This window comes from Cariama cristata, unplaced genomic scaffold, assembly GCF_000690535.1.
Source record: "Cariama cristata isolate BGI_N322 unplaced genomic scaffold, ASM69053v1 scaffold43705, whole genome shotgun sequence".
NCBI lineage: Eukaryota > Metazoa > Chordata > Aves > Cariamiformes > Cariamidae > Cariama > Cariama cristata.
Window position 1 is genome coordinate 1 of NW_009618918.1, and position 11,464 is coordinate 11,464.

General features: G+C 39.8%; 1 protein-coding gene across 1 annotated transcript; it reads left to right on the forward strand.

Annotated features, from left to right (window-relative positions):
- Positions 1–1,417: 1,417 nt before the first annotated feature.
- Positions 1,418–11,196, forward strand: IL10RB (interleukin 10 receptor, beta; the record flags this gene model as incomplete). The annotated part of the gene is made up of 6 exons (XM_009701036.1): positions 1,418–1,541; positions 2,811–2,980; positions 5,173–5,354; positions 6,988–7,138; positions 8,585–8,742; positions 10,987–11,196. Coding segments are annotated over 6 exons (995 nt in total), but the record flags the coding sequence as incomplete, so codon positions are not given.
- Positions 11,197–11,464: the final 268 nt, after the last annotated feature.

An 11,464-nucleotide genomic window follows, 5' to 3' on the forward strand; every position in this document is an offset into this window, starting at 1 on the left:
GCCATGCCTTCCCCAAAACAAGCCGTATCTCAGGCGGCGGTGGGGGATGTGTACAAACCTTTCCTTTACAAAGCACAAAGCCACAGATCTCTTTGGGTCCGCAGTGCTGAATAAAAAATTCACCTGAAGGCTTTTCAAGTGGAAAACGCTGTCAGGGAAGCAAGCCTTCAAAAGCATCACGCTTTTTACTGGGGAAAAAAAAAAAATAACCACGAAACCCTTCCTACATGGTTTTTACTCAAGCCTTTGGAGGGAGCTTCCTCAAAGCGCAGGCAGTGCCCTGGAGAGAGTCCTTTGTAGGGAGGGCCCTGTCATGCGGGAGAAGGGAAATCAGGTGCCTTCGAGGAGCCAGATGTTTTTGTCAGCCGTGTTGTTCACGCTGAGTCTCTGCGGTCTGTTACCTGCACCCATCTTCCTTGGCGCTCTGCACACCAGGGATTTGGCAGGCAGGAGAAGGTGTGGGAGCAGGAGGCCAGAGGCGCCTGCAGAGGAGCGGGGTGTCTGCACGGGCAGAGGTCGGTGAAGGCGAGTGCCCAGGGTGGGTACTGGAGAGGGCACGGACGTGGAGGGACCGCGTCTCTCGAGGAGGTCTGGCTGCAGGGGAGCAAACAACTTCTGCCTTCGTGATGTGAAGCACGTTTGAGCTGATCTGTTGGGTGCGAGGGTAACATTGTAGGAATTGAGTCTACGTTCAATAAAGCAAAACAATTGTGTTTTCGTCATTTGTGAAGAGCGCCAATTAATGGTACGTTTATCTGCATGGTGTATTGCATAGCTCTCTTGCCTTCAAAGGTACTTCGTGTTCGTCTCTGTTTTTCAAAAGGGTGGCTTAACAACAGAATGTTTAAAGCATTTTAAATGGCAATGCTAATCCAGACAGTGATGATATAAACATGCTTCTGATGGATTTTTATTTTTTTAATTATTTCAGTCATATACCCAGGTCTGTGTAGAAAGACTGTTCCTCTTCAGAAAAAAAAAAAAAAAAACACCAAACCAAACCAAACCAAAACCACAAAACAAACCCCAATAAATCAATCCACACCCCCATGTTATTTCCATGGTGCTACTGGAGCACTACTTAGAAAAATTTGATTTTGACAATGTCAGTGAGAGTTCATGCACATAGTGTGACGGGCCCTAAGTCTCAGGCAGTAACAAGTCAGTCTTGCACAAGAACTGATGATATCACGAAGACTGTACTTACTGGAAATCATCGACGCTGGCTACTTTGGTTTTGTTGCATAAGCTCAGAAAGAACTATAGGCATCAGGATTTAAATTAATTATATTAAAGTCTGTTTCTAAAAAAGCATCTGAGGCAAGGAAGAGAAAGTTGGCTATATTTAAGTTTTGGATGACTGAGAAGTCACTGGAAGAACACATACTAAAATGTTTGTTTTTGATTGCTCCCACAGTATCTGGAATAGTGCCCAAACCCCAAAATGCAAGAATTATTTCAGTTAATCTTCGTAGCATTTTACGGTGGGATGCACCTAGGTTTCACAAAGGGAATATAAGTTACACTGTCCAATTTAAGAGGTAAGTCTGGGGGAGTTCGGCTTCCTTTAGTTCACGTTTTACAGCTGCATGTGTTTGTGATTTGTTTCCTTTATTATAGGTTGTGAGAGGCTTATCTTCTGAGCTAAATAACAGGACAGAGGCATTTTCCAAACATTTCACACCCAAAGCAGCTTTGTACGTACTTTTTTTTGGAACCAGAAACACATTTTAATGTTGGATGTTATTAGCTCCACGTGTGTTTTTTCTCTGTCATGTAGCTGTTAACCTGTGATTCAAGAGAGTTAGCCCTGCCGAGCGTTAGGACCTTACCTGGTCTTTCTCTCCATTCTGTGCTCTGCCATCGACACAGCCAGCTTGCCTGTGTCCTTAGTGGAAATGCCCGATGAACCACAGGCTGGGGGCTCGTCCATTCAGTCCCTTAAAGTTAGGACACATTTTTTGAGGTTTCCTTTTGTCAGTTTTGGTGGGTTGATTTATCTTTGATTTGGTTTCGCCAGCGTGTCCTTCCGAGTGGGTCTTTCCTGTTCGGAAAAGCGAGGAAGGCGGCCGCTTCCCCAGCCCAGCAGTGGGCTCCCTGCCTGCCTCCGTGCTCGGCAAGGAAAGCACGTGATGGACCACAGGTCTTGCGGTCCAAAAAAGTTTTTTGGCCAAGACAGGGTAGGACATAAAGTGGAGATGATGGCACCCACAGTCAGGTGCCTGCTGAGGAGAAATCCCCAAATTGAGGGTACGGGCCATCTTAGTTGAAAGAAGATTTTTTTTTTTTTTTCTGGGTTCTGGCAGCAGTTGCCTGTTGATCACTACGTTCCTAGGTGGGCTTTTGATAGAAAACAGAAAGAATATCATCTATTAAGCAGTTCCCAGTCAGTTCTCAGGCTCTATTTTCTCGGCTTTTCTTTATATGCGTATCTTAAAGACGGTTCTGAACAAAGTCAAACAGCAAAGCTGTGTGTAGCGATAATCTCCTAATATTTGCAGACTTGTCTGATAACTGCTGTCTGTTGATTCAAGTTTTGTAACCACTGTCAAGAAAAGGGCATATATTTACTGAATCACGATTTTAATCTCTAACTTTATCATGGATTTATGACGCATATAAAATGCCTACTGTGTGTGTACATACTAATAATGATGTTTCTTATACACTGGATCTAATTTTTCTTGTTCATGAGTCGTAACTGGTTGGATTAACAAACAGATATACCACTTCTCCAGTTAATTGAGAGGAAAGACATTTAGTCGGTTAGAATTTACACATCATATACGTTTTGTTTCTCTTCCATACAGTGTTCATATACCTGGAAATACATATACAAATGTGAGCACGAACTTGAGAGTCACCGAGTGCGATGTCTCTTCTCTGTCTGTGTATGGAGACTACATTTTACAGGTCAGAGCAGAGTCAGAAAATAACTATTCAAAGTGGGCGACCGTCAGATTTCAGCCCATGGATGACAGTAAGCCTTTTTCTGATCTTCCACAAAAAATATTGTCTGCTATTAGTGCACCTTTACAATTTGGCTCCAGAAGAAAAGCTACAGCATGTGGATCATTTTGAAATTTAATGACATTTAATTGAAATTAAATTTTGAAATTTAATTACATGGAACTATAAAATCTTAGTTGTAACACTTTCATTTTTTGAAGGCAGAAGTTGCTGTCAGAAAGCATAGTAGGCTCACTATTATAGCTAGATGTTAGTATTGGTACTTGAAACCTCTTTTGAGGAAGCTTTAAAAAAATGTGTATTTTTCCCTTAAAATAAGGATCATTTATATTTTCCAGCCAGGGAGAGCTTTTGTTCAAGGATTCAGGCTTGCTGTACATCTAAAGTTCAATTACTTTCTTCTTCATTGCTACGTCAGGCAAAAAGCTTTCTTTTTCTTTTTCTTAGTTAAAAAAAAAAATCACAGCGAAAGATTAATTTTTAGATAAGAAATCTTCATGGCACGATATTGCCATTCTCTTAGTGAAGCTTTACAGTCTTTTGTGAGAGACAATTTAGACATTGCCTTGCATTTCAGTGCACAACAGAGATGTCAACCACTTTGCTGTCATCTGAGCTTGGGAATGACAGAGTGGTTTTTACCAATGAGCGTCCTTTGTTTTGTGCATTCTTACTCCACTCATAGCAAAAATCAAATTATTTTAGATTATGTTACCCAACGCTTTTTTCTCCTCACAGCTGTTAATACAAAACCATGCAGGAACCATTCTGTTACACCTCATCTTTGAGAAAAACTTTTAAAAATCCTTTTATTTTTCCTTGTTCTGCCTCCATTTGCTTGAATTTCATCTTTCTGTTCCTTGGATTTCAGAGTGTAATTTTACAGCTTACAGCCTTATTTTTCAAAATGCTTTTATTGGTTATCTCTCCAAAAGCATAACGTTGATATAATTTAATCTGCCTAGAACATTGCAAGTGCAAATTACAGCCAAAAGAAAATGTAATACGAAAAGTATGGATGGATTTTCAGAGTAGAGAGGAAACTTGTAAATCATTAACGGAGTTGTAGTTTGACATATATTTGAAAGAGCATGTGGCCTTCCGAGGAGGCTTGGCTGTGGAAAGGCAGCTTATTCCTGAATGGGAAAATCTGAGAATAGAACTACCTGGAAAGAAAGACCTGGGAGTAGTGGCCAACTGGCTAAATCTCAGAGGAGGACATGAGAATTTTTTAATGTTGTTGTAGCTAACCTGAACAGGGCATCATGATAAAAATATCTGATATTCCTTTCCGTGTTATTATTTCTGCTAGTGCTTTTTTAAAACATTCCACGCTGTATTGTAGGAATAGCCTAAGAAAACGTGAGTAACCAAGACCTCCTCACATTATTTTTTGTAAGTTCAACAACATATTCATGAGCATTACATGAATGTATGGTCCAGCAAGCAGAGGGGGGGTATTTTTAATTATAGAAGTACATATTTCTAGAGGAATGCAAAATTGAGCTCTTCCTTTATTAGACACTCTATAGCGTGACTGTAGCCAGGCAGAACTTTCATAGAGGCAGCTGAGGCAGAGTTGTTTGCTGGAATTATAGGAGACTTTAATGGAGAGCTCATTGCCGACACAACGCAGTTGATAACTAAGCTACTTATGAAATAATTTAGGTAGTGGCACAAAAACTTCATAATAAGACCAAGCCATTTACAAAATGCGAGAACGTAATATTCAGTCTAAGGAGCGCAATGGGTAAGACATGCAGAAATAATTCAAAATTTTCAGTTTTTCAAAATGATCCCAACGAAAGAAACATTAAACCACTTCACCAGAGGCTCTACTCAGAAAAGACAGACGTTGCGACAGCTTGGCCCAGAAGGAGAAGTGAGTAATGACCTACAGAAATAGTCCTTCCTCTCCCAGGAGTCAGCACAGCTGGCAAAGGAGAACTGAGTTACTTTAGCATATGGGGAATGTAGTCTGCAGTAGTATCTGTTGTTTAACGGCAAATATAAACCCCTTTCAAGACCAGTTCTATAAGGAAAGGATTTATTTATGCCTGACCCATGAAAGGAATTTACTTTCTTCTAATAGGTAAAATTATTTAAAGCACGAATTCTCAAGGGTTGTATAAAAGTGTCAAACTGAGAACAACGTGAAACTGAATTCCGTTCTTTCTTCTCTTCCACCATTCTAACATACAGCAGTCGTTGGGCCACCTGATGTCAAAGTGAAGTCAGAGTCTGGGTCCCTGCATGTGGATTTCACAGGCCCTTTCGCTGAGCATCAGGACAAGTGGCCTCTAAAGCACTATTATGGCTCGTGGAATTACAGAATACTGTACTGGAAGAAAGGCAGCAATACAGACAGAACTTCTGCTTCCAGGGTATTGTGACTCCTTGACTTTGATACATACTTGTCCTGGTAAAATACCATACTGATGAAGTTCTGAAAGCTAAGGGTACTGAAGTAAAAATGTATCATCTCTCCTAATTACAGTGTAATAAAGTCTAGTCACTACAACTGCTGTTCAGAGCTAATGGCAATTAGCTGTGTAGTTAAACAGTAGCATGGATATAATTTGCTCTTTCCATAATTAGAAATAACTGCTACATTATGAGAGTTTATTTCCTCAGTTTAGTGATGCGTTTGTTTGCGATGCAGTCTTCCCCACCAAATCTCCGTATTTCACACATACAAGCGAGGGTAAACTTGGAAGCTGTAACATCAGCAGTCTCTGTCATCATGGTGATAAGCTGACTCAGATTGAAATCCGATGTCATTCAAGTACCTGTGCTCTTCGTGGGACTTTGGGCTTTGGATACCACCATGGATGAGGCCTTACGTTAACTGTGGTCACCTTCACCTCTTCAATTTCTATCTGTTGTAATTTGCTTTCTTCCGCTCATGGACAGCCTCTTCCACAGACGGATGTGTTACTCAGCTCAAAAGACTTCTCCATACAAAAAGCATGGAGAAAGATCATAAATAATATGTTAATTATAGGGTCATGAGTTCTATTACAGGAAAAAAGGAAGCCCTTTACTGGAAGACACCAGTCACAGTATAATTAGTGCTTTGTACATCAGTACAATTTTCATATAATAGGACTCCACTACATATAATTCTCACTTGTATTTGTTACCCTGCAAAATTCTTTGGCATTCAGTTCTAGAAAATGAGGGATCATCATTTCCCAAAACACAGACTGGTTTTCAGTTCCCGAACTACAAGAAATGAAGGTATTTCTGCACATGGGCTGCAAACTTAGGCAGATTATCAGAGAATGTGGGAACTTCAGGTAGAATCTGTGCTTGTCTGGGAAATTTCATAGGGATCAAAGAAGCAAAAGGCATAGACTATGTGAGTTTGTAGGTTATTTTTTGAAGTGGGTGCTTGCTCAAAATGTTGAAACCTAGCTATAGAGTGCCCTCACCCCTGAGAAAGAATCTGTTAGTACGTAACGGGACATGTTGTAGGGATTCCTACACTCTGCAGGAACCGTATAGTTACAGGGATGTAACCAGTCATGCCTCCAAACAGCAAGTTACATCTGCTGCCAGTCACCTTATAGCTTCCACAAGCCTTTTTATTTCTCTTTTTTTTTCCCCTTTTGTCTAGATCATCCATCCTACTTGTTCTAGCTCAAATTAAATTATGTTTGTCTGTTAAAGCCTTATTAGTTGATCTCATTCAGTTAGACAGTTGTTCCTCTCTGCAAACAGATCTCATTTATCACTTCTCTATAGGGCTCTTTAACCTAAATCTTCGCTAACGCTGCTAGAAGCAGCCAGAAAGTCAGTGGTGTGAATGGTCTCACAGTAACCACAGGGGAAATTGATGTAGAGTTATCAGTTATCTGACACAGGCAGGGCATTTCAATCTGCCTTGAAAAGCCTTATTCATGTTACAGCTATAACTGCTAGAATTTGTCCTACTAAATGTAATTTTAATTACTTAGCTAGTCCATTCCCTGGACTCATGCTTTTCAAATTTTCTGTATTCTTCTCTGTTATTAGGTAACTCACGTAGATACTAAACATAACTCTGAAATATTATCTCAGTTGGAGCCATGGACAATATATTGTATTCAAGTGCAAGCAGTTATCCCCGAATGGAACAAAACTGGGGAACTGAGCGGAGAGCTTTGTGAGCAGACAACCCACAACGGTAATACCTGCTGCGACGGGACACGCGCTGTAGGGAACGGGGAGATGTGCAAAGGTTTTCAAAATGAAAATCGGTGTAACGTGTAAACCTTACAAAAATGGATGTGTTTGTAATTTTAGTATTGCTTGGCGGTTAATACGTGTGTATCTTTGGAGCAGAGGAGTTGGAAATGAAGTGAGAACTACAAGCGATGTTACTGATGGCATGATGCTTTACTTCGCTGCAGAGACCTCTGCATTCCTCATACTCTGAAAATCAGAGTTAAATGGAGCATAGGCTCTTCACTGATCACACTGTGTGTCTGAATTTTTTACCATCAGCTGTATTCATCGTCCTGTGAAAGCCTTTGCTCTGTGAATTTGTAACCAAGAAAGGAATGGGACTCTGTCTTGCAGTCTGCTTCATCTGTGGCGATGTTGCCAGTGTCTGTCACGAGACCAGGCCATGATGCTCTTTCTCTGTGAAACACAGCAATTATTAATCAATAATATGAACAAATATTTTGGTTAGGTACTTCCTTTCTCATTTCGAAGGCAGTTAAGTACCAAAGCAGGGAGCTTCATGTCCATAGTTTAAAGAAAGGATGGGGTCCTCGATAATGTCCTTTCCACAGGCGTCATGTGTATTTCAGCTAACTTACACCCTCAGATAACGTGTGGAAAATCCAAGGCAGAGACTCAAGGTCATGAGGAAGCCATCTCGGGGAAGCCTAGGGAAGCTACTGGGCTAACCTGTTTCTCCTATGTTTTTCCTCATGAAGTGTTTCCTCATATATTTTTCCTATATGTATATTATCTGCCTACACTGCAGTTGAATTGCAGGTGGTGGTGTCTCTTGTTCGTTCATGGCTAGAACAGTGCTAGCAAGTGTAGGTCGGTTGTTTAAAACATTTTTACAGTGATGTATGGATACATCTTCATTCCCATCACCTGTTGTGAAATCCCCGTGCATGGCCTAATTTTTTTAAAAGCTCAGTAGTTTAGAATTTTACAGACTTTTGTCCCCTGCTGTCTTTGCTGCCATTTTTTACAGATTTCTTTAAGAGAAAAGTGGAAGCTTACACTCTGGTGGTGGTATGTGTCAACTCCCAGGCTCCTGAAACACCAAGGAGTGAACAATAGGTTTTTACATTGTATCACCTTGTGGATGGTTCTGTTGGTCTTTTTTCCTTTAATCATTTGCTGAGTATTGCATGTAGAATCACCAGTGTTTGTAACTGTAAATGTCTGAATATGATGGCTACTTCATTGAGAACTTCCTCAGCCTGTTCAGACCAAAAATTCTAAGCTAAGAGGTATTTCGCATCTGGAAACAAAGTTTGCAATTACAATTTTGTAATCGTTTGGGGGTTTTTTTTAAATTCCATAGAGAAAGTGATAATTTGAAGAGAATATAGTCAGAAATTAATAATCACAGTGTTAATTTTTTTTTTCTTGTCTCTTGCAGGTGTAACTCCAGTGTGGATAATTGTGACTGTTCTTACAGGATCAATGTTGGTCGTTGTAATATCTGTTCCTGTTTGTTTCTTTTCCTTTTTGTATCTATACCGACTCACCAAACATGTTTTCTGCCCTTCATATATTTTCCCACAACACTTGAAAGAGGTTTGTTTTCTACCTGACACAATTAAAATCAGCCTTTTCAGCAGAATTGCCTGCTTTCCAAAGGCGCTCTCTGCCAAAACCTTTAGACCTTCTTTTATTTTGCCTTCTTTCATTTGCTCCTCATTGTAAAGCCGTCTGTAAAGTGCAGACTATTCTGAGGGGGTTTTAGACTACAAGGTTACCTGTTGTTACATGGTTGTTCTGTATGGTAAAAATTGCTCTTCTGCCAAACATAAAAAGCCATTCAAATCAGTGTAAATGATGAAGTCGTGAACTTTGGAAAAAGCTGACAAAGGAAGGTACTTTTCAGTGTGAGAAAGGTAGTGGAAGTTAGTTCATTTAATATTTAATCTCTGGCATTATAAGGTCATAAATTTTACATGAATGTTACCTCAGTTTTTTCATCAAGTTCTGTGGTGCTGCATAGACAGAAGTAAGAAGCAGTGAAATTAGACTTCCTTTTGAAGTATACTGATGTATAATAAACTCTAAAATACTGTCATTTTGAACTGTTCTGCACAGAATAGTCCAAAATATTTAAAAGCTGAACAATTTAAAAATGTAACATAGACTTCTATTCCTAAAGCAACTGCATCATTTCTAACATGAAGCTTTATATGGCTTAGAAACAGGATGTTTTCTTTCATTTTAAAGTGAGAGAATAACAGGTGTTAACCTTCAGTTCCTCTTTTTAGATAGCAAACAACTGAGATATGTCTCCCCTGTCTCATTTTAGACTTAAAATTGCACATTTGTACTGCTGAAACAAAGTTCTTTCACAAATATAATAATGAGTTTTAACTTCAGTAAAGAATGCAGTGAAGGCTGAAAATTCAAGATAAAATGAGAGCACTGAATGTTAGCCATTACTGTTGGGGAACACCACTGACCCTGTTACCCATACAGCGACATAAAAAGGCTGTATCAGAATCTCCTCCAAGAAACAAGGCTATACAGAGTGTTCCGGAGGCTGAAGTTAGCTACCTACACACTTCTGAGTTTCCTGCAGTTTCTCTGGGTCTTTCATGTTGACTCATTTAGAGTGCAGCAGACTAAAGCTTTGGAGCTGACTTAGCAATGGTCTTGTGCTTGACGTTGGGCAGATGCTGAGCATGCAGTAGTTCGCTGAAGCTGGAGCTCAGCTGTTGGAAAGGTAGCATTGCTCTGATCAGTACAGGATGCAGTCAAATTTCATTTTGCTCACAGGTTTCTGAAAAGAATGGGAAAATTTCCATTTTGTGCTAGTGGGTTAATCACAGTAACCAAAGGTCAGTCGTGCTTACCTAAAATGACATTTATCAAAGGCAGTGGTTTCACTACGTGAACATTTGAGATTGCAGGTTACTGATAGAACATTTCAAATCACAGTTTCCTAGAAAAAGGTCTAATAGCAATAATATTAGTATTTATTTTTGTAATTACAGTCAAGAAGACTCCTGATAGAGCAGCTCACTTCTTTTGTAAAATGCACTGAAGTAATAAGGGTCAGGTCACAAGAACAAAATGCGGTTGTACTCCTCCAGCCACTACCAATAAACTGAAGTGCCGCTTCAGCTGCCAGAATGAGTGGTTGCCATGTTATCACTGTGTTGAGTAGGTGTGCTGTTCTTGTGTTGGTGTTCAAAATACAGTCGTGATAGCCAGTGAAGTCCACGTTGATTCTTGAGGCTGGTTCCATCTTGCCTACAGAACAGGGAGTGGGAGGAAGTTGTGATATTTTGGTACTAAATTTAAGTCATCTTTCTCACTGAACTGCATAGCCCCGCAAATCACCTTCCCTCTCCTTTACTTGACTAAATGGTCACAGTTTATGTTGACATTTAAAGCATCACTATTTGATGTCTGAGCAGACAGCTCTCTGACATGGCAGGAACAATTCACATCTCTTGGAGCTATTTGACAAATCTCCCTGTGAACTCCTTCACCTACAGTCACGTCGCTGTTTTTAGTTTTTGTTTCCAAACAAACCCTAGGTATTTGAATTTTTTTTAAGAAAGTTTATATTCCAAAGAAATCACTAACCCCTGGGGTATCTTCTCACAAATAAAGGCACTTCTAACTTGCTTCCAAGCCTTGCACAGGATATTAAGGTGAACAGAGAGGTTATTGCATTGTCACCACTCTGGGACTTCTAAGGACTGAGAAAGCCAACTGATCTGTGGAAAACAATACAAAATATATTTTTAAGGAAACAGGATGGTATGGCTGGTGCAGCCTAAATCTCATTTCCTCTTTCCTTCACAGTTTTTGAGCAAGCCTCCCAGTGGTGAGCAGTATTTTTCTCCACTCCCACAAGAGCATCTTTTTTATGACAAGCTGACTGTCATTTCAGAAGAATCCAAAAATCACAGTGATGAGACTGAGGATGAGGCCAGCAAAACAACAGAGCACCTTCAGGACTCGGAACGAGAAGATTCTGATTCAAAAATAGTACCAGCTTCAGAAAAGGCCTAAATGCACTCCTCATGCTTTACTTGGACCAAAAGAAAAGCAAATGGGCTGCTGAGTTTGTCTTCTTATTGCTGCATTCTTAAGACAGTAACAATTAAGACACAAAGATGTTTACACAGACTTTTGACAGAATCATATTTTTTTTTAAAGTACAAGAAACTTGAGACTATAAATGAGGAATTAAATGATATGTATTTTTTGCCACTATAGTGGCTCACTGTTAAGTTGTAGCAATACCTAGGACTGTATTATGTCATTAAATTAAAAAGCA